The 27,651-nt window shown below is 30.7% G+C and overlaps 1 protein-coding gene and 2 long non-coding RNA genes across 6 annotated transcripts in view; 2 read left to right on the top strand and 1 right to left on the bottom strand.

The window, feature by feature from the left end:
* The window catches only part of LOC126743612 (octopamine receptor beta-1R-like), a 156,275-nt gene that overhangs the window by 57,446 nt on the left and 71,178 nt on the right, over positions 1-27,651 (bottom strand). For both annotated transcript variants that reach the window (XM_050450792.1, XM_050450801.1), the window contains exon 2: positions 21,542-22,373. In XM_050450792.1, the coding sequence (XP_050306749.1) occupies positions 21,542-22,305 (764 nt within the window). In that variant the 5' untranslated portion in view covers positions 22,306-22,373. The remainder of the gene's footprint in view (positions 1-21,541; positions 22,374-27,651) is intronic.
* LOC126743696 (uncharacterized) overlaps positions 1-27,651 on the top strand; it is a 66,197-nt gene that overhangs the window by 25,892 nt on the left and 12,654 nt on the right. The window lies entirely within an intron of this gene.
* Positions 599-27,212, top strand: LOC126743655 (uncharacterized). Of its 3 annotated transcripts, XR_007662948.1 has the most exons (4): positions 599-750; positions 803-1,007; positions 1,068-1,335; positions 1,399-1,574. It is a non-coding gene; the product is annotated as an uncharacterized LOC126743655 (long non-coding RNA). The 3 variants fall into 3 exon arrangements; XR_007662949.1 differs by lacking the exons at positions 803-1,007; positions 1,068-1,335; positions 1,399-1,574 and adding exons at positions 25,668-25,747; positions 26,604-27,212; XR_007662946.1 differs by having other exon boundaries at positions 803-1,335.

Below are 27,651 nucleotides of genomic sequence, written 5' to 3'. Positions count from 1 at the left end.
GGCAGGCACCTCAAGCTCTACCAAAAAGACCACCAGGATGTCAGTCCAGAAAGACCAGAAAAGCAACCTTATATATTTGCTAAGTTTACCAGAAAACGTATTAAACAAAAAGATCGACGACCTCATGGCGAAGCTTGACAAACTTAATAAGAACCCGGCGGTAAAACTGCTGCTGAGAACCGGTTAAACGTATCCTTTTTCACACTACGCAGCTTAGTTTCCACTAATATTTTTTATATCTTGTGTCTCTGAGACTGGGCAGAATAATTTTTAATTAGGATATTTTTCCCATAACCTTACATCTCTTATCCTTCCCATAAAACTGAGGTTATTATTTTAACAACCCGAAAAAGAAATTAAAATTAAAACAAAATGGTCAAGTCCAAAATTGTTCAGTCCTTCGTCCGACCGTTTTACATAGGTCAAAAAGCCTCTCGTTCTGTGGGGGCATCGTCTGTGCTAAGGCTTTCAGCCAATGCCAGGGCACTACCTACAATATAAACAGCCCCATGAAACTTGATTCGCCAAAACGGAAGTTCGAACGGTGGCCATCCATTAAGGTGACTTAACATTAGGAAAATTTGACAGTAGTGACACTTTTAACGTTCACTTTTTTTTATTTTGTATTTTGGTAAGGCGTCGCCTCGTGGGTCAAGGAAAATTTGCAGAAATTAATGGCTGTCTATTTACCGTAATTTCTAGTTTCAAGTTATATTTGTTGTGGAATTAGGGTGTAGAATTTAGAATGGGGTAAGTTTTCTACACATCTATACGTATTAATTTACCATTAATTATTCCTTAGTTCCTCATGAATACTATCAGGGCTTGCTCCAATAATTTAAGCACGTCTAAAAAGCATCTCCTATATAAAAAGAGAAAACACGAAGTACCATCTAAATCTATCTGCCAAAATGATGCAGTATTTTCACATTATAATAGTGAACGGGTTTTACTATTTGTACACAAGCTAGCACCCAGCGCTGAAAAATTCATACTCTTATGCAGAGGTTCGTAGCCTCCATATTTCTTAACAATTTGAGATTTTATTCATATGAAAAGTTATATAGAGGGCTCGTAAATGTCAAGCACATGTCTCATGTGCTCAACATCCCAGACCTAACTCAACCTAACTCAACCCAACCCAACCAAACCCATCCCAACCCAACAAACAGGCACACGGGGGGAGGGGGGCTTACGCCCTTCGTATACAAAATATTCCATATTTCGTATTATTTTTAATTCGGACAGAAATCTAAAAAGTACCAAAACAATAAATAATATATGATGGGTGTTTTCGGTATGTTTTTTAGACGAGGGGACGAAATTTACGAAGAGGTAAAAACAATTTTATATAAACAATTTCCTCTTTTTGGTAATTTTTTGTTTGTTTAATTTCAGTACAATTGCAAAAAAATAAAAAAGGTAAACTGGCATAGTTGAAATCTAAACACAGGCTCATAGTTCACTATTATTACCATCAAGCCATGAAGGGCTGCAGCGAATTTTCAAAAACGGGTTTATATTGTAACATAGGTACACATTGTGTCATGATTTTTTTTTTAATTATTTTATTAAAGAATACATTATTCATCGTCTAATTTTTTTTGCTTAAAGTAGTACAAAGAAAATTAGCTTACTGTCTCATAATCAAAAATTTTAAAAATTTGAGATTCCTAAATTCGACTAGAACCGAGAAATATTCTTTTCTCATTAGACAATAGAAAAAGCATTCTAACTAATGCTGGTCTTTCACAAGACAAGATAGGTTAAGTCCTGAACAGGAAATTGTTGTTATACAAAAGCGATGTATAATGTCCATAAGTTCACTATGAGCAAGTTATCTAAATTGAGGTTACTTTTGAAATGAAAGAGTGTATATTGCTTCTTTAATATCTCTTTATAAAAATGGAAAGTCTTAGTTTATAGAAGAAAATCTTAATGAAGTAACTAAAGAATTTCAGGGCTTAAAGACTTTTCGGAGTAAAAACTCCAAGCAAACATATCATGCTCTTGTATTCATGATTTAAGGTCTTTAAAAAACTTTAAAAAAATCTTTAAAATGCCAATATCCTACTTTTTTACACAACGTACAGTTTAGGCGGAGGTTGTAAAAAATCTTAATAATTAATCACATTAAAGACTTGCACTCAATTAAGATAAGTGCAACTATTTGTGATGAAGGTAGTACTAATATAGGTACTATAAAAGATTTAACTCTTGAGTACACTGAAAACAAGACAACTCTATATCATGTTGTTAATGGGCTATTCATTACTATAAAATATAATATTTTGTAACAATTAGTTGAACATTACATATTCCGTTTACATAGGTATAGTGTCTTTTACTGTTCTGTTTTTTATTATTTCATGTACAACCTGCCAGCTTTTACATCTTACACCCAAACCAATGCAGACTATACCAGCAATTTATTCATTGGTGTACATAGCCTATAATATTAATTATTGTTGATTTCTAGAGTATATATTGCTTCTAAGATTTATAATCACTTGCACCATAATATAAGAAATGCCACAATTATTATTATTTTTAAGAAAAAGCTCAACATTTTATTGGTCAAGCAAAGCTGCTACTCTCTCGATGAATTTTTTAATAAAATTTCCTGCAGCAAATGTTGCTGGAAATTTAAGTAAAGAATTTTAGCAGCAAAAAATGGAACTTTTAATAATTTATAAAGTGCATCCGTAAAGTAGCGGATAAATTCAATAAAAATAAAATGGACTGTTTCTGAAAAAAATGTCCGAACCCGTCGATTTTAATGTTGGGTTTAGGGTTTTTCTACGTGGAAATTAAATATACAGTTGCTCAAAAAAATTTATGACGTCATCAATGTGTTTTTTAAATGGAAACCACAATTTTTTAATGCAGAATCAGAAAGAACGCATTTGTTTAAAAGGATATGGTACAAATAAATAGTGGTTACATAAGCAATTTTAAACGAAAAATGATGATAATATTGGTTTGTTCTCACAGCAGTTCGACAAATAAACATGCGCAATAGAGTAAAATGCGTTCGCACAGAAACTTCTGATCGGTTTTAAATGAAAAGTTTGATATTCTTACACAAATTTCTCATTGTCATCTGATAGTCAGACTTGTTTTCGGATTTATTTCAAACAAAGTATCAAAGAATTCGTGTAGTCAGTCATGGAAAGAAGGACTCCGATGCTTGAATAATTAAGATTGATCTTCCTTACAGGTAAGTCAACCAATCTTATAATTATTTATCGCATCTCCGTCCTTCTATGAAGCTATTGGTAGATGTTTGTAGGTAAGAAAATGAATGCGATTTTTGTGCAGAAATATATTACTCCTAAAACCAAGTGTTACCAAAAAATTTTTTAAAACCAAGTGTTATTAAAAAAATTAAATTCCCATATTAATTGAACAAACAAAAAATTTAGTCTATGATAACCTAGGTAAGTAAGACTAAGTGATAAGATAAGTAAGGCTAAATATGCTTATATAATAAACAACATTAAATTAATAACATATAATTTGTGTAATATCATAAGTTGTTGATAATACAGAATTGGTAAAACTCTCAGGACTTTGTGCTAAGAAATGAAGATTATAAAACCTATTGAACACCATCGACTTCTTAGTCCAACCTGCCGTGTTACGGAAGGAGGCCTGCTCTGGCCGCTGCAGAAGTCGAAGCATGTCTTATGCCATAACCTTTAAATATTGTCGTATCAATATTGCTTTTGTTAAGAACATCCTTTACCCATCTACTTATTGTCTGTGTAGAGGCAGGATGAAAGGGCTTTTTAAAAGTTAAAATAAGTGACTCTTCTTGTAAGCGGTATTGAGACGTAATTTTTAAGTAATGTTGTAACATAGAAGCTACACAAAGTTCCGGTTTATTTTTAAAAAATGAATAAACTAAGTATGGTTGTTTCCTGCCTCTACCTGATGTCTTTAATCTAGCAGGAATACGAATTTCTATCTTGTCAGGACTATTTTCGATATAACCTACTTTAATCTTCGATATTGTTTGTACCCTCTGACCCGATGTCAATAACAATAATGTGACTAGTTTTAAGGTAAGGTCTTTTATTGATAATTGAGACAAAGGAAAAAGAGATGTCAAGTATTCTAAAATAGGGCTAGGGTCCCATGTTGCTAAATATCGGGGAGTACTAGGTTTTCTATTAAAAATACCCTTAAAAAATCGTTCTAGTATTCTTTCATCTTTACCTCCAAAAATAAAGATCAATGCAAAAGCTGCTCTATAGCCATTTAAAGATGAGTAAGAAAGACCCCTGTTAAAATTCTCAAGAAAAAATTTCAAAATGATATTAATCACCATTATATGGATCTAATTTCCTTTCCAAGCAGTAATCCCATCATTTTCTAAAACAGATATTGTATTGTTTTAAGGTGTTTTCTGTTAATCTAACATAATCGAATCTAACATAACCGGAAAAGCAGAATCCGTAATTCCCTTTCTTTTTAATGATTCCCGCACAATCTCCCTGCCACCAGGGAAAGGGTCTTGTACAGGGAGTGTTTCTCTCTGAAAGGAGAAAAAATTAAGTTTTTATCTGGACCAAAAATTAAAGGTTCTTCTATTAAAAGTTCCAAAAACAAAGGGTACCAAGATTGAGTCGGCCAATTAGGAACCACTAAAATCCCTGTAGCTTTATCCTGAATAATCTTTTGAATAACTCTATCAATTAATAAAAAGGGAGAGAAGGCATAAAAATAATACGAACTCCAAACAATAGTGAACGCATCTACACAAACACAGTCTGGGTCAGGACCCCAAGAAACATAATCGATAAATTTTTTATTACTTTTTGAGGCAAATAAATCTATATCAGGCCTACCAAAAAGTTGTATGATTTTAGAAAAAACAAAATTATTTAAATCAAATTCTATATGTATTGCAAGATCTATTTCGAGACAATAAATCTGCTTTTGTATTTTCAGTAGTATTAATATAAGAAGCTGATATTATAATATATCTTGACTCGCACCAGTCCCATATGAGACGTGTTATATTATTTAAATGTGTATATCAAATACTACCCATCCGGTTTATACAGGCAATTGCTGTGATGTTATCTATATGAAGTAAAATTTTAGAATTTTTATAAGTTCTTGCAAAAGATTTAAGACCATAATATGCAGAACATAACTCCAGCCAATTTATATGTTTTCCTACTTCATCTGTATTCCAAAAACCTTTTGCTTCTATTTTCTCAGAGAATGCACCCCAGCCGGTCTCAGATGCATCCGAATAAATCTCGAAAAGAAAAGGCTGTGGTTTTATTAACTTTGAAGCTTTTGGAATTTTACCTAGCCACCAATCAATTTCTGGGATTATGTTTCTGAGGATAATCATAACTTTATTGAAATTGTGAAAATTCTTCTTAAGGGCTTTTTGTTTAGCAATTTCAAGAGGTTTTAAATGTAACCAACTGTAATCTAACGTAGGGGAAACCGCAACTAACTTTCCTATTAATGATGCAAAATATCGGATCTTACATTTTTCTTCTTTTTTAACTTTTTGCAGTAATTTTAAAAGAGCAACTACCTTTTCCTGGGGTAATGTAAAAACCATTTCATCTGAATTAAAAATAAAACCTAAAACTTGAATTTCCTGGACAGGAAATAATATACTTTTATCATAATTTATTGTAAGTTCTAAATTAGTTAAAATTTTTGAGATTTTAACTACCGATTCAAAGCAAGAAACAAAACTGTTTCCAAGAATCAAAATATCATCCAAATAAATAATAATTTTACAACCACTTTGCCTTAAATAGCTGGTTACAGCTTTTAATAACTTTGTAAAGACTAGAGGAGCTATACTTAACCCAAAAGGTAAGCAATTAAATTGATATAACCTATTTTCAAAACGAAAAGGTAGGTATTTTCTATCTCTCTTGTCCATAGACAATAGATAATATGCATCTTTAAGGTTTAGTCTAGCCATATAACAATCACTGGAAATTAATCTTAGAGCGTTACGGTAATCCTCCATTTTAAAATGACGATTAAAAATGAAAGAATTTAATTTCTTTAAATTAAGAATAAATCTATAAGATCCATCTGGTTTTTCAATCAAAAAATATGATGAAAGAAATTGACCCCTACTAGCATGACATCTAGATATAACTTCTTTATTTAATAGTTGATGAATAACTTCTTTAAAATTTTTAAAATTTTTATTTGAAATAAACGGATCTGGTATTCTTTGATGGTGGGGTTTCAAATTAAAACGTATTCTAATTCCCTTAACCTACTGTAAAATCTGACTATTTTGAGATATCTTTTTCCATTGTTCTAAGACATACTTAATTCCTCTTATAGATTTTAGAATTCTAGTTACCTCTAACGTTTCTGATAAGGTTTCCTCTTGTATGGCCGATTGTACCTCTCTCTTTTCTTGAACTCTTTCCTCTGGCCCTTCCATTGATAGTCGACTCTGCTGGATGATGTCTTCTCCCCCTCCTCTCTTCTCTCATCCTGGTCTTGGGATATGAGCGCTGGTATTTTAAATTATTTGTCGATGGTTTTGAAGGACCAGGCCTTGAAAAGTCAACTTTTTTGGAAACTGTCAAGTCTTTTCCAGCTTTTTTCATCTCCTGGCAAGATTTGACCTTGGAAATAAATTCCTTCCCAAAAAGAAACTCGTCAATAGCAATTTTATTAGCTGCCATTCGGCCCTTTTCATTGATAAAAGGACTTATTTCAAATTTTCTTTTTAAAGATATAGCATGATGAACATAAATCCTTATTTACTTCAGCCGTTAAACCCTCCCGCACATGACAGGTCCACCTAACAGCTAACTCCTCATGGATCTTAGGACCAACACTTTTTTGCTCTAAAGGATTGTCTTTGTTCGGCATTGGTAATCGCCACCGGTTCTATAATTTCACTAGAAGTGTTGTTTTCCGGTATATTACTGAGGTTACCAGCTATTGGAGGGTTATTAGAGCCTCTATCACTGCTACTCTCCTCCGTATCAGAACTGCTCTGAGAATCTGGCAAGTAAAGAAAAGTCTATATAAGAACTTAAAACATTGAACATAAATAAAAAAGTGTGTTATCAATACTGTTAATAGTCAAGACAACTAATACAGTATTTCTAAGACAAAGAAGAGTCAAAATAACTCTTTTTGTCTAAACTCTCTAAAAATTCCTAGTCAAACCAACTAAGGATAGCGGATAGTATTGTAAACAAAAACATACGCAAAAAATCAGCAGAATAAGGTCAAACCAACCTTAATTATCTTGTTAATCAAAACAATTAACAAGAAATTAATATCTAAAAAAGGCATAAGATCAAAACAACGGCCTTATTACTATCTCTTATTAAGAAAAACAATTAATAAGAGACCTAATATTTTGTAAAAAAGGTATAGGATCAAAACAATCTGTAACCTTATTACTATTGTCCAAAGCATCCAAAAACTTTTTAGCCCTCCAAAACCTATACCTAATTAAAATAAAAATATTATTAGCCTACCAGAATAAGATGATGAAGATGGACTACTCGGAGGCAAAAGCCTCTTCTCTAGACGAGCCAAAGTCGCCTTAATATTATCATCCACATCCCTGGTTAATTCAGATAATTTTTTTTTCTTTCCTTGAACCTTCGGCATTGCACTCGCACTATTATTTTTATCACTGAAAAAATTACTCACAAACCGGAATATCTACACGCGACGACACATTAAAATGAACTGGGTTAGGGTTAGCATGTAAAGAGAGATTTTTTGGGTTTGTTTGTTTTACGAATTCTTCGAAACATCTGTGCGTCGATAGGCCATAAAATGAGACCTACCAATAGCTTCATAGAAGGACGGAGATGCGATGAAGAATTTCCCGACCATTTTAGAGTAAGCCCTAAAGTAGTAAATAATTATACACTTTTAAACTCTATTAATAATATACACCTATTTTAAGGGTGTATTAAAATTTTTTTTGTTTATGTTTTATTTATTTTCCCATTTCCCACTGGCTCTTCTTTTTTTAATATGGACTCCACTCGGTTTTAAATCGATCAGAAGTTGTAATATTTTACGCATGCGCATCAAGAATGGTTTGGAAACAGTTTCAAACTTTTAAGAAATTTGCAGTGAGAACAAACCTTATGTAAACTTATTTTCAAATTCACGAAACTTTACTTCAACTCTGCTTATCATGCTTTGGCTAATAGGCGACCGATCAGGATGAGTTGCATTGAACAACTGAACCACCTCCGTTTGAGTACGCGATATATCTCCGAAACCAATCATGCACAAGATTTTCATTCTTTCACGTTCGGTTAATTTTCTCATATTTCATACAGCAGGTAATAAAGTGTAGGTACTAATAAAACGCAGGATGCCACTGCTTTCGCTTCTCAAAAAGAATAAACGCCACTTGGAAATGTAAAAATACTTGTAGAAAAATGCGTTCTTTTTGATGCTGAATTAAAAATTGGTGGTTTCCATTTAAAAAACATATTGATGACGTCATATCTTTTTTTTTGAGCCACCCTGTACATTTAAGTTCCTTCCTAAAAACCCGAAACCAAATATGAAAATCGACCGATTCGGGCTTTTTTTACCAGAAACGGTCCATTTCATTTTTATTGAATTTATCCGTTACTTTACGGATGCACTGTATGTATGTAAGATATACATATGTATATTAATGTAAGATATTTTAATAATATTTGTATTTTTTCTTTTTTGCACTGTAAATATGACTTTTCTTCAGTTGGAGAACTTTATCTACAGGGTGATCCCTAAAGACGTGCTGATATTTAAGGGGGTGATTCCTGAACCCATTTTAAGAAAAAAAGTTTTTATGAACATATGTCCTAAACGTCTAAACTTTTGAGATACAAGGTGTTAAAGTTTTCAAAAAAAAATCAGTTTTTTAATAATAACTTAAACACTATTGTAGAAATTTTTATGAAATTTGGTACATGTATTCGGTTTTTCAAGACGCATTTTTTGATGTGCAAAATGAAATATTTTCTCCGCCAGTGGCGTCCCTACAGGTCTTTTATAGAATATTTTTAGTGAAAAAAAATACTACACCACTGCTCTTCCTTAAAATAAAAATTATTTTTAAAATCCTCAATCACTTTTCAGCAAATGTGTACTCTTAGTTTTTTTTGTCCGGTATATGGTTTTTGCTTAAAAAAATAAAAACAATTGTACTTCCCTAAAAAGCCAGTTCGTTGCCCATGCTTTATTTGCGTTAAATAAAGACGCGTTACAGCATTTTTTTACTCCTATTTACTTTTTAAACAAGTTAAAAACATAAGTATTTCCTAAATTTTTTATTTTTTCATACGTCTTGTAATAAATCTGATCCCTTAATTTGCTTGCAATCGACGAACAAACATTTTCACACACCATCAAATTTTAAGAGAAGTAAGATTCTTTTTATTTTTTTAAGCGAAAACCATGCGTCGGACGAATGAAAACCAAGAGATCAAATTTACTAAGAAGTAATTGAGGATTTTAAAAATAATTTTTGTTTTAAGAAAAATAGGTGGCGTAATTTTTGAAAACCTGTAGGGACTCCACTGGCAGAGAAATTTTTTTTGCACATCAGAAAATGCGTCTTGATGAATAGAATACATGAATTGAATTTCATAAAAATGTCTATAATATTGTTTAAGTTATTATTAAAAAACTAATTTTTTCTGAAAACTTTAACACCCTGTATCTTACAAGTTAAGACGTTTAGGACATATTATATTCATAGGAACTTTTTTTCTTAAAATGGGTCCAGAAATCACCCCCTTAAATATTAGCACATCTTTAAGAAACAACCTGTATGTATCCTGTACGGAACATAGGAAAACCCATGTAAATTTTAAGGGGGTCAATTATTTATTGGCTTCCCTGTACATTTTATAGAAAAAATTTTAGATAACTTTTTGAAGAGACCAATCTGGCAAACCCTTGTGCAAAGTTTCAAAATATTTTAAAAAGAGCGAATCTTAAATTATTTAATTAAATGTCATTGCAAAATTAGCAAATTTTCGGTTCAGGTAAAACCAAACGGGCACCAAAATATATAAAATGAATATTGTCACTAACGCGAGAAAAAGTATCAACAAATCAGTGACAGTTGATATTTGAAAACAAGTATGAATTATTCAATCGACGATAAAATAGCCATAATTAAGTGGCATTATGCGGGAAACAGTTTTAGAGTAGTATCTGAAATGTTTTCAGTTTATTTCCCCACCAAGCCCATTCCGTCCATTTCAACTATTAAACGTATTGTCAATAAGTTCGAGTCCAAAGGTACCGTAATAAATAATTGTAAATGTTGAACTCAGGATATCGAAAATAGAGCCGAAGAAAGAGAGAACAGAGATCTTAATATTCTACTGAGTGTGGAGGAAAACAAGATGGTTAGTACGAGGGTTCTTCGGCAAGAGGTAAATAAACATCATATTAACTAATTTTAATTACACAAATATTATTCGTATAAATTCGAAAAACATCAAGAGTTGCAGGAAGGAGATGAAGAGCGAAGAATGGCATTTTGTTTTGAAATGATGGAAAGAGCAAATAATGATAGGAATATTTTTAGAAATATTTGTTTTACCGATGAATGTACATTTACCCTCAACAATGAACCAAATGTTCAGAATTGCCGGTATTGGAGCCAATAAAATGAACATCGCTTTGTTCATACTCGGACACAATATCTCCAAAAAACAAATGTATTCGTCCACCATTGGACCCTTTTTTATGGACTATAACCTAACAGATGAAACCTATTTGGACTTATTTTAAAATCAAATTGGACCCGCCTTGGAAGAAGTTGTTCAGGAAGATCAAATGATCTGGTACCAAATGGATGGTTGCCCGGCCCATAATGCCTGTATGGTTAGAGAGTGCTTGGAAAATGCTTTTAACGGCAATATTATTGGTCCACGGTACCGGATACTTTGACCAGCCAGGTCACCTGATCTCCACACCTAGTAAAATATTAAGTTCTGTTCCCTATTTTTTTCGGATCTATTTTCGATCTTCTGAGTTAAACATTTACAATTATTTATTGCAATGTCTTTGGACTCGAATTTACCAACAAAGGTTTAATGGTTAAAATGGACCAGCTAGGCTTGATGGGAAAATAAATTGAAAATATTTCAGATACTGCTATTGGTTTAATTAAATTCTTTAATAAAGTATGATAAAATTATTTTTTTAATAATCGATAATAATAATTGTTGTTGGTTTAACTTAATTTTTATATTAAATAAAAGTTTAAATAAAAAAGTATTGTTAACGTATCTTACTCTGAATGTATGGTTGTGAGATTGATAAAATGAAAAAAAACATTTCTTGTATTCGGCTGTACGTCAGATTTGACAAAGCCTTTTAACAAATTATTTGCTGGTGGCTGGTGTCTGGTTTTACCTGACCGAAAATTTGGTAATTTTGCAATTACATTTAATTAAAGATTCGCTTATTCAAGATTCGCGTATTAAAATTTTTATAAAACTTTGCACGAGGGTTTGCCAGACTCTTCTTATTTAACATTATTTAATGTAGTACTACATTATTTAATGTAGACTTTCGGTCAGTTACATAAATACTATGGTTTTTATATAGATTTATTTTTATAGTATTTGTTGAGGTTTATTGAAATATACTTTGTTTTTCTGCATTAGTGTAACAATTACATTTTTTGTTACTTATTCTATATTTTAATTTTTTCGAGAATTCTAGGTTTTATTTTATTTATTATTATTTTATTTTATATTATTAAACTACATTTCACTTTACACTTTTTCTATGTTTAAATAAAGAAAAATAATATGATACAATTAGCTTTCCAATTGCAGTTCTTATCATATTTATAAGTAGGATATTATATTTTAAATAGACTTTTGGAGTTTTTCATACTCTTTGTTCTACTTAGAAATTTAGACAAATTTACTATTTTTAAACTTTTTTTCTTATTAAAATTAATTCTTTATTAAACTAATTATTTATTTATTACAGTTTTTGGTACATAAACAGAACATATTCCAGACTATTATTATTATTATTATTATATTACAATTTGTATTGTATTATAAATTAACAATGTTAATTATATGTTGTATTAGAATACTTGAAATCTTGTATTTTTGTTTTGAAGAAATATTATTTTTTGTATATGACATATGTGTCAATATCAATATTATCTGAGGACATTTTTTGAAGTAGAAAAATTTTTTAATGACGGTTTTTAATTGTTTTGGTTTCTAAAGTTAAATTTGCAGGTTATCTTCTTTACATATTTACCCAATTTAGAAAACTGCATTAAATTGCACATCAGCTGGTATTCTCTTGGTTAAAAAAGATTTGCATATGGGAAATTTGTTTCTTTTAATGCAAATTCTTTTTATATTTTTTGTAACATAAGAAATATAAAATGGAAGTGAGAAAGAACAAGTATTGATGACAATCTGTTTTAACCGAGTGGAGTACCCGCAGGTTGTGACCGCAGGTGTTAGTTTTATTAAGTTGGGTTCGTCTTAGAATTCGAATTTCCCACGCTATATTCAACTTTGGTGCGGGATTTGACCACGCCTTCTTTGAAATCTGATTGGTTAGAGGGGTTGCCAATAGTTAGGGCTTACAAATGTCAAAATTAGTTCGAATTATTACACCTTCAGTAGAGGGCCAACATTTCTTCGCGTTAACACGGCAACTGTAACAACCCGCACTTCTCTATATATTTGTATTCTAATTATAAATATACCCAACACACCAATATCCCACACAGTCGATGCCCATGTTCCAAGCCGTCAAAAACCTGAAGCACAGATCTATATAGCTCTGCACTCCTGCGGAGCTATATACATCTGTACCTGAAACACTCCGATGCGACCCGAAATTATAAAAAGATAGGCGCCTTATCCCGATAGAACATCAAGTGCAAAAACCGGCAAGAGCCACCGTTACTACGCTAGGGAAACAGTACAACACATGACATGATGACTTAAAAGATGTGGATGATAGTTGTTGTCTCTACAAAATGATCTTAAATAAAAATCCTTACAAAATTTTGCTTGCTTACTAATAAAAATGTATGAGATAAGATTTCCAATTTCTAAAATACTTTCAAATTACTATCCAATGACCTAAAAGTCAATAAATTGACGGGTAAGCATAATCGTTTTAAAATTAATATATTTTCAAAAGACTTTCCCTTTCCTAGGAACGCCCAACCAAAAACCTTATCCAAAACAAGGAATGATCTATTGTTTGTTTCCAAAATTGGTTATCAGAAAGTTCAATATGAACAATTATAAGAGGTTTTTTTGTATCTGAAAATAATGCGTATCTGAATGTAAACGTTTACTTAAGTGATAATTAGCTTTAGTAGCTATTTAAAGAAGAATGGACATTTTGTCCATCCTTAAGTGCTACTGATAGGAATATTATTAATTATTTTATACTATTGTATGCTATATGACATCCATATTTCCAGTTTCCCGTAACTGATTTGAAGCAGCTAATTAAAACTTCCAGAACCTCCACCAATTTATTTAAGATCAAACCCACTATTCTCAGAGATTAAATAAAATACTACCGTAAAACAGATATTGTACAACAAGAATTTTAAGATAAGTGTAGTACACAAGTTTTTTTTGAGTCGTCAAGTGGTTGAAAGTGCCCTTAAATCTTGCTTCGTAGTACATATTAGGCAAACCTCTAATTACACGTTTCCTAGTAAGCTTACGCTTTATTCTTACACGTTTGGATAGATCCTTATGTTGACCTATAAATTGTAAAGTGTATGTATGATATCTAAAAAATAAGACGGTACAAAATTCACTAGCAAATTACCATTCATTCACGGGAAAAGATCTGTAATTGCTAATCGTAATTCAACTTAAATGAAATAATATCAATTAATTATCTATCTACCAATCTGCTATTTAGTTATTCAATAATAATTAATATATAATAACTTTTTTATTATACATTATGATGGTCAAATTTTTGTTGATTGCTTTTTTTGATTGATTGTTTGCTTGTTTTTTGAATCTGCGGTTATATCGTTCTTTATTTCGGTGCTTTTAAAATTTCTCTTTGGTTCTCATAATATTGTAAATATCTTAGCTTACAGTTTTTTGGCCGTATACATGTAAAACCATCACAAAAAACCCCAACTCCTGATTTTACATACTGTAAAGTAATTCAGGAACTTATTCCAGTAATGAACTTTTATGTCAGGAACACACTCTTTTTTATCTTTTTTATTGTTTTGTTATTTTTAAGGTAAACAACAAAACTGATTAAAATGTCACGAAACGCGGTCCTTTTTAAAGACTTTGCTAACATTTAGTTTGGAATTTTCTACATTATTTTGGACGATGGAGACCAATAATTTCAAGAGAATACTTAATACTAAGGCGAAGAAATCAAGTATATAAATTCTAATAAATTTAAACTATCGGAATTTACAATAAAAAAATCCTCTTCAAATAAAAGTAAATCAACAGCACATTCTCAATTTTATCTTAAATCAAGCAATACGAACTGTTTCTCCTACCGAGACTTAGATTTCTTGTCACTGGCAAATTAATTTTATCCATTTGTAAAATTTTTATTAAAGTTATTAAATTATTTTTATAATATATATTAAGTACTAATTTAAACTGCTTTCGGTAGTCAATCCAGGTCACTAGAGTCACTCTTTTTTTGTTTGCTATACTATAGGCCACTCGTTACTCTAACGCAGTTATTATGTTATTCATATTGTTATCACGCAAAAATCGCGTTTCGTTTTATATGTGTTTTCTTGTGAAATTGCATCTTGTACACTATTGGTACCTAAGCATCTTATATGTCAAGTTTTAACGCTTATCTACGTCAGAATTCTTGGGAACTAAACTGAATCCTTTTTGGATAAAATGAGAGATCGGAAAAAATATATATAATTTTTTTGTTATATTACTTAAATTAGTAAGAAGATTTCTGTAGTATTTGCATGTAATATTTAAGTGAAAATTACCAAGATATTTTAGAATTTATTTTTTTAATTAATCTCCTCTTTTTATTTAATTTATACCTTGAGTAATCAAGCGTATTTATTTTTGTTTCTTATTTGAAATAATTGATTGCTTTGCTTGAAACGAAACACGATTTCCAAGTCATTCCACATAATACAGTTTTTAGAATTTTGGTGGCTTAACTTCCATAACTTGTAGTCCCAGATCGGAGTACGCTTTTTTTAATTTCTAGCTCTTGTATTTTTTTATGTATTCCAAATCCTTTTTCAACTGTTTCTACAAAGTGGTTCATTAACTCTCTTTGCTTTGTCTCGAGATCTTCTCGAAGTTGTGAATTTCGCTCCCTGTGTTGTCAATCTTGTTTCTCTTGTTCTTCTCTGTTTTTTTTATCACGTTTTTCTAGCTCCTTTTTAGGATTTTCTTTTAAGTGCAGCCAGTTATTTATGGTTTTCATCAGGTTTTCTCGTTTTCTATCTCGTTTTTATTTTCTTTTTTCAGGTCAACTTTCAGATCTTAATGTTTATTGAAGTTTCTCATAGTAAAGTGTGGAATACTATACGACAAGAACTGTATTATCCTTATAATTATCAATGGGTACAAGAATTACAACTTGAATATCATCACGTTTAGTCAGTAGAAAATCCTTATGCTATGAAAAGATCTAATTTTGAATAGATTTTTATTAAATGTCTGACCGGTAAGATTTATTTACATTTTCCTCTATACAATCTGGCGCAATTATCAGAAGATGTTTCTCTAAAGGTGAGACAGAATATGTGGTTCCTACCTGATGGGACTCCACCACATTTTAGACGAAAAGTTGATGAACATCTAAATAATGAGTTTTTTGAAAGACTTTTTAAAAATAATTTTCAATATTGTGAAGTAACTGTCTTATTATGCAACGTTTATACATTTTTTGTATAGATGATTTTGGATTTATTTATTATAGAGTTTTACAAGGTGTTAAAATAAATGACTTTACAAAGACCCTCTATAGCCTATTACAAGCATAGTTTAATAGAAAATTACTTTTTTTAATAATGTAGGTTATTTCTAGACACATAAATAAAGTTAGATACATAATAAAAGCACATAAAGCAGTAGAGTTTACTAATACATTCTCACTGTATATTCCGAAACACAATAGAAAGGTTGAAAACATTATTTATTTTAGGAGTACAAAAAAAATTTTAAAAAAAACTTTACCATAAATAATGCCTAAATAATAATAAATAAGTCTGTTTTCTGGCTTTGTCAATAGTTTTAAGACTTAAGTTTTTTTTCCTATTTATAGTTTAAAATATTTATAGTATGAATATTAAGAATTGTTTCAAAAATATCCGAAAATATCCCTTTTCTAAAGGAATTTTTAAATTCAACGCCTATCCAACAGTTCAACTCATTTGAATTTGACCAATAACGATTTTTAACGAGTGCATGCGTCAGTGATGACTTTGACAGTTATCTTCATATGGAGGTTAGAGAAGATATGGAGATATCAAAAGCATCTCAAAGACGGTTTTGTGAGAGATAGTGTGTAAAAACTGGCCGGCCCAATCTGCAGCGAAAAACACCTATAGGTAAGTCCTATTGAAGCCCTATATTTTGTAATTTTTAATTTCCCATTGTATTTGTGAATATACACTGGTGCTTCAAAAGTCCATTTTAGTATTTTTAATCAAATCAAAAGATAGAATTTCCAAACTATTTCATTTGATCCTTCAAGACGGATAACGCGATTTGCCCTTAAATTTATAGTAAGTAATTCTTCTTGCTTATGGTCTTCTCCTTCTTGTTTCTCTCTTTCATTCTTGTTTCGTTCTTCTGTTTGTTTCTTATCTCGTGCTTCTTGTTCATTTTTCTGCTTACGGTCTCTCTCCTCTTGTTTTAATAATTTCTTAGTCTATATCTTGACTTGACTTCTTGTTAGAGGCATACACTAAATTGGGCTTCCAGATATTCCTTCGGTTCTTTTTATTTTTTTTTATTTTTGGCACATGGAAAAAACCGAAAAAAAAATTTTGTTTTTAAATTTTGCGCTTGATCAATTTTCTTCGCTATGGTTTTTTTAGTGTTTTAAGACATATAGGCATAAATGCCCTTGATGCAACGATTAACTGAAAAGGCAAATTTTCAGATGAACCCCCACAAAATCGCCATTTCCGCGACGTTAACTTTTAAAAATTGTGCTTTTCTCGGAGCACTCAAAAGCTCTGAAGCCTAAACGACTCAACTGTTGTCTTTTCTACGTGAATGTGGCTTTCTTTTTTTTCAAGCCATTTTTTACAAAAAATAGCACGGGATAAAGGAGTTTAAACAAGAATCGTAATTTTTCAAAAAAAAGTTGATTATTACAGAATTGATTATTTTTCTAATACAAAGACACATTGAATTACACTATTATCAATTTGATTACATCAAATATTAACCTCTTTTTGAGGCTTTTTTGCTTTCTCATTTTTTTCCTAATAACTCTTTATTGGCGGTACTTAGAGGTTTCTTGTTGCAATTTAATAACTTTTTAAAATTATTTTTTTTTACATATAACTCTAATCTATAACTTTCTACAAAAAGTAGTTTTGCTATACACATTTTTGACTTTGACGCTTAATACCTATGCCATCTATGAAAACCATTTTTACTAATTTGCTCAATGAGTTTGAGTAGGATGGTGATGTGGGAGAAGAATGATGATGTCGGGCAATGATTATTAGCTCATTGACTTCTGTTTTGTATCTGAACTCGTGATGTCACTGATACGCCTATTCTTGTTAATTATTTATTAATATTATAGGGATAATGAACCTTGTACATGTTCCTTAATAATGATATTACAAGATTCAACTTGGTCAATCTCTTGGAAAGTTCCTAAGACAAACTACTAGAAACGCCTAGTGATTTTATTGAGCCTAGTTCAACTAGGCCACAACTTGACCTGGAAGCCTGAATACAGGTGTCACTAAATTTTTTTTAAGATCTATGCATTTTATATTAACTTAAATTTTTTGTTTTGTCAAACCATCATTTATAATGGACAATGACAGATTTATTAATTCATAACATTCCCGTGCTAACAAAGAGGTGACCTTAAAGCTACTCAATATTTCTGGATTCTTGTAATATTTTGGTTCCAAATAAGCCCACCCACTTGCGTTTAGTTAGCAGACTAGATATTCTTGATATGTTGCTTTTCAAGAAGTTCATTGCCATTACAAATTCAGGTCATTCATAGCTTCTTGTAACGTTACGTTACGCTTTACATACGCTTCTTTCTGACCACATTGCATTCTACCTTAAAGTCGTCAAAGCCATAAAAATTCAGATAATATACTTAATGATGTAGTTAGACGGAATTCTCGGAAAACTTCCAGCCAGCCTTTCTTATAACTAATCCTCCTTTCCTTGACACAGCTGGGAAAAAGCTTACTAATGGCATCTTTGATGCTCTCCAATCTATGAAGAGAAGTAATAGGAGTAATTACCAAATTAATAAGGCGTCCCTGATGAGACCAAATATTTTATGCAATTTTACACTTCAAGTACAGACACACTGAGGATTTGGTTCAGGATTTACATAGTGTGGGTGAGGCCAACTCTTACATATGACTGTTCTTCCGAAGCAAACATTAACAAAAGATTCTCTGAACCACTTAAAGCGGTGGAAAAATAGGACTTTTTAGGTATTATCATGGGGGCACTCTGATGCGACCCAGAATAATTTGAAAAAAAGTTAGTGCGTTTGAGACCACACGACTAAAGTAAAACTTTTTTAGCTCCATTCAAATGTATATACAGGGTGTCCCATTAATAATGGTAAATATTTTAATAGCAGATTCCTCTCATAAAAATAATGAGGTTAGGTTAAATTTTCCTAGTCCGAAAATGAAATGCAGCCAAGATACAGGGTGATAAACATTAAGTTTTTTTTTTGAATTTTGTCTATAACCTTAGCAGTTGTTTTTTGTGTTTAACTAAATTTGGCATTTGGAAGTTTTTTTATATGCCAAATCTAATTTTATTAGGTTTTTTTTATGCCAAATCTAATTTTATTAGACCACATTTTAGTGGTTTTTTGAACTCCATAGCTTTTTTACGCCCTGTATAATTTAATTTTTTATTTTAAATATGAATTCTGCAAGCATTTTTGCTTACAAAAGGTATACCTTAAAAATGTCTCTAGAATTACTCTTTTTCTTGATATTTACATTTAAAGATTCTCTAAAGACATCCATGAAAACCATATTTTAAACTATTTAAATTGCTATATTACATTTTAAATGATTGATAAATAAAAATATAAAACCTAAATAATTACTTAAAAATAAAAATTATCAATATTTGCCAGTAAATGTTCCACATGGCTTCCATTTGTCTCAAGACATTTTAAAATTCTTTTATTAAAAGACCTCCGAATCTTAAAAAATAATTGCTCATTTCGAAATGACTCAACAGCGGCTTGAATTTTTTCTAATAATTGTTCCCTTGTGTTTGATTTTCGTAAACAATGGATTTCATGTATCCCCATATGCAAAAATCCAATCTGTTGAAATCAGGACTTCGTGCGGGCCAAGGTCTTGGACTTCCACGTCCGCTCCAGTTGAAATTAGCATTAAGATATTCTCTCACGGGTCTAGCAAAATGCGCAGGAGCGCCATCTTGCATAAAAATAATATCTTGGCGCAGATTTAAATTTTTTTTTTAATAATCAATGAGTTTTGTTTCTAAAAAGTTTAAATATAATTCACCGTTTAGATTTGGAGGTAACTCGTAAGGTCCTAAAAAAAATTGTCTATAACACCACACCAAATATTAACTTTAAATTCGTGTTGAAAGTGTCTTTCAGTAATGAGGTTTGGATTTGCAATATCCCATGAATGTTTGTTTTTGAAATTAAAAATTCCCCGTCGGGTAAAAGTCGCTTCATCCGTAAACATAATTTTATTAATAAATAGGGGATCTTGATTTTGTTGTTCCTGGATATAGCGAGCGAAATCTAATCTCCCTGGTAGATCTGTCTTCATAAGATTTTGTACTGGCGTAAAATGGTATGGATAAAGACGCTCACTATGAAAAAAATCTTAAAACTAAGGACTTACTAATTCCAGTTCTTGCCGCCATACGCCTTACACTTATTTATGGATCTTCAGCAACCTGGACTAACACTTCTTCTTGATTCACATTACGTCTATTTGGACGCCCAACATCTCGCTTTGGCCTGAATGAACCCGTTTCCCCAAGTCTCTGGTAGACGTTTTTAAAGAGTTTAAAATCTGGCTGCCTCCTATTTGGATACAATTGCGCATAACGTCGACAAGCTCTTAGACCGCTGTAATTTGCTTGGGCATAAACACAAACCATATCTTTTCCGAATTAATGAAGCATTTCCGAATTAGAAAAATATTGATGTCTAGGCATCTTAACCTAAAGTGATAAATAAAGACTACTGGAACTAACACTAACGCAACAAGTAACAATTAATAACAGAACTATTAATAACTAACAAAAATAACGCAAAAAAGGGTAATAAAGTAATTAATCGTGCTATAACGGGCCACAGCAACTAAAAAAACATAAATCGTGACAGTGACTTTGTTTGTTTTAATTTTTTTGTCACAGTCTAGACTCTTTTTAGACACAGCCTACTTATTTTTTTCAACTTAAAGTAGAAAAATATTAATTTTTTTTTGAGCGCATTGCAAGTTTTAAGTCCAAATATCTCGAGAACGATAAATCCTAGCGACATTTTTAAGGTATACCTTTTTTAAGGAAAAACACTTGCAGAATAGAAATTTATAATAAAACATTACGTTATACAAAGTGTAAAAAATTATGGAGTTTAAAAAAGACTAAAATAAGGCTGGTGGCGCTTTCTATGAGATGATTTAAAAAAATGTAAAGTTTTATATTTGGCTGTTATAAGCAAAATTAAAAAAAAAATTAATGTTTATCACCCTGTATCTTGGTTGCATTTCATTTTCGGACTAGGAAAATTTAACCTAACCTCATTATTTTTATGAGAGGAATCTGTTGTTAAAATATTTACCATTATTAATGGGACACCCTGTATAATATTTGTATGTATAGTGTCTCTTCCTTCTATAATAATATACGTCTATAATATAACCGTAACTTTTTTCTATCTCCACTAACTCACATCTCCTTCTCAACTACCGTTTATCTCGCTCGATCACACTTTTCGTAACGCATTTGCCAGCTTTTTCCCCAACTTAAACGTGCGTAAACAAGTTTTACTTCAAAAATAGGCATTCTGGGTGATCATAAAACAGCTTTGTTACTATAACTTTTTTATCTCATGGTATCTATACTTTTTGTATTTTATAGACGTGTATATATGTAGTTAAATAAAATAGAGATTAAAATTAGAACAAGAATATTTTTTCATAGTATTTTTTTAAATAATGTAAATATGTGCAGTCCTAATTATACCAGTTTTAACATCAAATTTAACCAGCAAATTTAAATAAAATTTAAAATTATTTTACCGTTCTAACTTAATGACTAAAACTTACCTATATAATAGCCTTTCTTGTCTATCGGCCTCTACATATATTCTATAATACATTAATATCATTACCATTCCAGGTACCCAAAAACTAAAACTTGACGAAATTATCGAATAGGTTCGATTTACAACAAATATACATATCGACGAATTACTTTTGCGAAGCTCTAAATGTTCACTGGTGGTATACCAACCCATAAATATTGGAAGAAAAGATAATAGAGCAGGGCTACACCATACTATTGTTAACATTAATAATAATTTAGTATTTGTCATTATTAATGGATAATCTAATGGTTGAACAATTGCATAATATCGGTCAACACTTATGCAGCATAGATGAAAAATTGACGCCGTTGAGAAATAAACATCTAATGAGTTCCAAACATCACACATAAGATATCCAAAAACCCATCTTCCGCCAGTAACTTCAACACTAAAACTAAAACACATGGCCCATATTGCAACTAACATATCCGCGAACGCTAAGCTAACCACAAAGTAATTGGTTATAACACGTAATTTTCTATGGCGCATGACTGACACAATTACAAGAAGATTTCCAAGTAGGGCAGCAAGGATAATTAAAATCATGACAGTCAGCTTTAGGGCAATTAGGAAAGTCCACGGATGTATCCACACTTTCTTCACTGGCACAACTTTCATTGAATTGTTGGTCATAGCAAAATTTAGTGATTCTTCGAAAGAGTAGTTTCGTAAGTCCAACTTGTTTAAAAATTCTGTTGTTGTCATAAACCATATTTCATTCATTGTCGATATTTATTTTTCAATTTGGTGTGTTACATGGTAGGTAGTTATGGCAATTTTTCTTCTGTTGCCTAAAAAAGAAAAAACATATTTGTAAAACTTTATTCAGTACGTACACGATGTCTTTAAGGTTATCATTCACTTAAATTGCTTTTAGGACTCGTCAAAAGGAGTTGATATACCAAAAATCACCTATATAAAAGTTGCATAAAAAAAAAATTACTAAAACATTTTTTAATATTTTCGGCGAATAGCTTGTAAATTTGTTAATTAACAGTTTTTCGTTAATTGCTCTTACAAAATTTGTTTATAAAAATTTGTGTTATTGCATGGTTTTCAGTACTAATCTTTGGCTCTATCAATTATATCAGTCTTTTAATAGTGCGTATTTTATTTGTCAGATTATTTTTTGAGGAAAAGTGGCCCATGTTTACGAAAACAATGATCTATAGACTAAATACGAGGCGGCAACGCTAGAAAAGCTGCCTAACCTGAAATGTTACAAATTGAGGGAGAGTTTTTATAAATGATTGAAGATGACTCCACAATGAGTACTAGAACCATAGCAGCTTAAGTTGAAGTTTCTCATAGTAAAGTGTGGAATACCATACGACAAGAACTGTATTATCTTTATAATTATCAATGGGTACAAGAATTATAACCTGAAGATCATCACGTTTAGTCAGTAGAAAATCCTTATGCTCTGAAAAGATCTGATTTTCAATAGATTTTTATTAAATGTCTGACCGGTAAAATTTATTTACATTTTCCTCTATCCAATCTGCCGCAATTATCAGAAGATGTTTCTCTAAAGGTGAGACAGAATATGTGGTTCCTACCTGATGGGACTCCACCACATTTTAGACGAAAAGTTGATGAACATCTAAATAATGAGTTTTCGAATAGATGGATAGTGCGCAATGGACCCATTTTTTTAAAGACTTTTAAAAAATAATTTTCAATATTGTGAAGTAACTGTCTTATTATGCAACTTTTATAAATTTTTTATATAGATGATTCTTGATTTATTTATTATTTTTTGATTTTTTTCATAGATGATTTTGATGTATTAACTTTTTTGATGAGTTCTACAAGGTGTTAAAATAAATGATTTTACAAAGACCCTCTATAGCTTATTACAAGAATGGTTTAATAGAAAATTACTTTTTTTAATAATATAGATTATTTCTAGACACATAAATAAAGTTAGATACATAATAAAAACACATAAAGCAGTAGGGTTTACTAATACATTCTCACTGTACATTCCGAAACACAATAGAAAGGTTGAAAAAATTATTTATTTTAGGAGTACAAAAAAAAACTTTACTTACTACCATAAATAATGCCTAAATAATAATAAATAAGTCTGTTTTCTGGCTTTGTCAACAGTTTTAAGAGTTAAGTTTTTTTCCTATTTATAGTTTAAAATATTTATAGTATGAATGTTAGGAATTGTTAAATTAAAGGGATTTTTAAATTCAACGCCTATCCAATAGTTCAACTCATTTGAATTTGACCAATAACGATTTTTAACGAGTGCATGCGTCAGTGATGACTTTGACAGTTACCTTCATATGGAGGTTCTGTTCGTTGTGTGGTCTTAACCGTTATTATCAGAAGCATCTCAAAGACAGTTTTGTGAGAGATGGAATAGCATGTGTAAAAACTGGCCGGCCCAATCTGCAGCGAAAAACACCTATTGGCTTATAGTTTTTAATTTCCCATTGTATTTGTAAATATACACTGGTGCTTCAAAAATCCATTTTAGTATTTTTAATCAAATCAAAAGATAGAATTTCCAAACTATTTTATTTGGTCCTTCAAGACGGATAACGCGATTTGCCCTTAAATTTATAGTATTATTTTTTGAGGTCGTATGTTATTTCGAGGGTTTAATCACAACATTGATCTAAAGTCAATAGCTAAATATTTTCATTTCAGGTTTTTTGTTTCTACAAAAAACACTTGTTAATTATATACCCCTTTATAACTACATACATTGTTATTATCATGCGCTTAGCTAGATTCATTTTATCATATTGCCTTTCTGCTTGTGTAAGCTTTATAAAAGTCAAATAAATAATATAAAAGTCAATTTGTTAGTCAAACTACTGTTGTATTGAATTGATTGAAAAGTTTTTTTTAAGAAAACTAGCGCAATCGTTAGGACACACTAAACGGGAAATTATTTCATCGCGAAAAAATAACAGTTTTGGTTTTAAAGATTAATGGTGTATACCAAATCATAAATTCGGCATAGTAGTGACCTACAAAGAGTTTATCTGACCAAGGAAGACCTGATTTGATCCAAACTCCAGAGAACGTTGTCCTTTTGGTGCAAGGCAAGGAACAAAATTGTCCAACCCTCATACGTAGTCTCTAGGGAAGTGACAAACATCGCTCGTTCTATTGAAATAAATATTCTCCTTCTAGAATTGTAAGTGAAATTGAATTTTGTTTATCTTGTATATTGCCAAATTGGAAAAATAATGAAACATTTATTTTATTGAAATGTTTATTATTATGGCAATTATTTTATTAAGGAAACATTCATTGAATTCTAGTTGATAAGTTTACTTCAATTATTATCTTTACATTTTATTTCAGTTGATTGATTTTAATATTTATAAACATGTCTAAATCAAATTTTCAAATAATCAGATACCAAGCTGATAATATTCCACAAGTTTATGGTAATCCAAAATAAATCATCACTTTCATTTCTGCATGTAAACATTTCTTTACAGCAAATAAAGACGTGCATCCAGCAGCCCCAATTAAAATTTGCCTATTTGACACTGTATTAAACAAATTAACCGACAGAGCTGCAGATTTAGTAGCTTCTAAAGTAGAACTCACCACTTGGGAATTATTAAAACAATCTATTTTATTCACCTTTGCTGATTGATTGTGTAGTTCCAGATATCCTTTATGCATGACCGAAGAAAGATGAATAACCCTAACAATTTGGTCTAACACTCTAGGATATTCGCAGCCCCTTATTTTCAAAAATAAATGAGACAACAAATTAATAAAAAACTAAAACGTAGAATATCATAATATTCCAAACTCATTCTAAACACATTTTATAATGATGAACTATGAAATGCAGTTAGTTATTCGCGTAAAAGCACTAATAATACAAATAAAACCACTTTTATGAATTAAGGCACCCTTCAATTAGGTGCCTTAATTCATAAAAAAACTTGACAAACGATCCAGAAAAATGAAAGATAGATATTTAGGTCCCTTTAAAGTAAATCAATTTTTAAAAAACAATAAATTAGAAATCGAGAACCCAAAAACAAAGAAGAAGAAAATAATTCATATCAATGTAACTAAAATAGTCTCTATTATTACAGATGGACCTGGACCGTCCACGGAACCAATGTCAAGTTCAACGACCTAAATAACGATCCTGGAATGTTAACCTTTACATTAGGTACCCCAATTAGTGACAAATCATTATCCATTATCCAACTAAAACTATAAAACTATATAAACAACCAAAGTCTATTATCCAAAAAATTGATCTACAACCCTTAATTGATGAATTTAACTGCTTGACAACTTATACTAAAGTATAAGTAACTAATATAAAAAGCAATAATAAATATTACCTCGAATACTCTAACTCGTTAATTCCCTTACATGAATTAGAAACATGAATTACAGTTTTACTAACTCAAATTTTCCATTATGCCTTGATTAATAGACAAAAACGACGTTTATTTAATCCTTTAGGATCATTCATTAAAAGTATCATAGGAAACTTAGATCAAACAGACGCGGAAAATGTTGATAAAAATATAAAAACGCTGCAAGCTAATCAAAATAAATTAAAAATTGACTCACTTAATCGACTATCTTTATAAGGTAAAACAATTAATAAACTTAAATATATGATTTTAAATATTACGCACAATAAACAAATATTAAAAACAAGAATTTTTCAGATTGAAGAAACAATTATAAAAAAAGGATTACATAATTTAATATTACATGAGTATTTACTACAACAAATTAATTAATTTCAATTACCAATCAATTTATAGTATATTAGACAAAATTGAAGTAGCTTTGACATTTTCAAAAATTATTTACTTATTGCAATTATGATTCCTGATGAATTATCAATAAAAATAAGAGAAATTAGTAGTCATCTAAATAATAACGATAAATTACTACTAATTACCACTGATAGATAAAAATATGTTTCAGTATTATAATTTAATTGCATTACCAGTACCAAGCAATCAATCCTTTCAATTTACCCTATAAACAATATCTGTTACTAGGATACAAGATACTTCTTCGATAATGAAAAGTGTATGGAAATGCAACCTAAGCAGTTTCTATGCCAGAACACTCATAGCCGCAATATAGAGGATCATCCACCTTGTGCTGTAGAATTTCTTAACCTAAGGTCAACTACTACCACTTGCCTCCCATTTGCAACTCATCTACTTGATGTACATGTTACCCAAATAATTAATGGTAAATGGACAGTTACTACCCCTATTAGCTTAGTTGCTAAAACTAAATGTGGCTATTCTGAATCCAGTCAGCTACCCAATGGTTCTTACTTGGTGAAAAGCCTTCAAGACTGTACAGTTTTAATCAAATCACTGATTTTTGAATCTTTCAAAACCACAAACTTAAACTATGAAAAAATCACATTTTCAACCCTGAACTGGACAACGATCGCTTGAGACAAACCAGTATTCAATCCACCCTCAATTGACCTGAAAATCGTAAATCTGAAAGCACATCCAACAAAAACTGAAAATCCAAGCCAAGGATTTCCAAAAGATAGCGTCACCTGTGTATGTTTCAAGAACAAGTTTTTGGACATTTTTACTTTGATTATGTTTAATAATTATTGCTTAATATATTATTTTCAGGAAGTACTATTTTAAACTTAAAACCCCTAAAGAGACTGTTTAAAATGAACCAATATTTGAATATTGATATATTTAGTTCTATTTTAGATTATATTTAATTATTTTAATTTCATCGTTAAAATCCTAATGAACTAATAAATATTAAATCAATTTACTTAATTTATGAATTCAATATTGTGAAAGCATGCCCTCCTAAGGATATGAAGAAGGATATGAAGAAGCTTTCATTTTGTAGGGAAGGAGTTATATATATCCTTATAACTACATACGTTGTTATTTCCAGACGCTCAGCTAGGTTCATTTAATCATATTCCCATTCTCATGTCACTAGAATTAAGAAAAAAACAGCTCATTTGTTAGTCGAACTGCTATTGTATTGAATAAAGTTTCTTTTTAAATTAGTTTTTCGAACCGTAAAGTAAACTTGTTTACCTTTTTTGTA

This window comes from Anthonomus grandis, chromosome 1 (assembly GCF_022605725.1).
Source record: "Anthonomus grandis grandis chromosome 1, icAntGran1.3, whole genome shotgun sequence".
In the NCBI taxonomy this organism is placed as follows: domain Eukaryota; kingdom Metazoa; phylum Arthropoda; class Insecta; order Coleoptera; family Curculionidae; genus Anthonomus; species Anthonomus grandis.
Note: the sequence above shows the minus strand (reverse complement) of the source record. Positions and strands in the feature narration are given on the sequence as shown.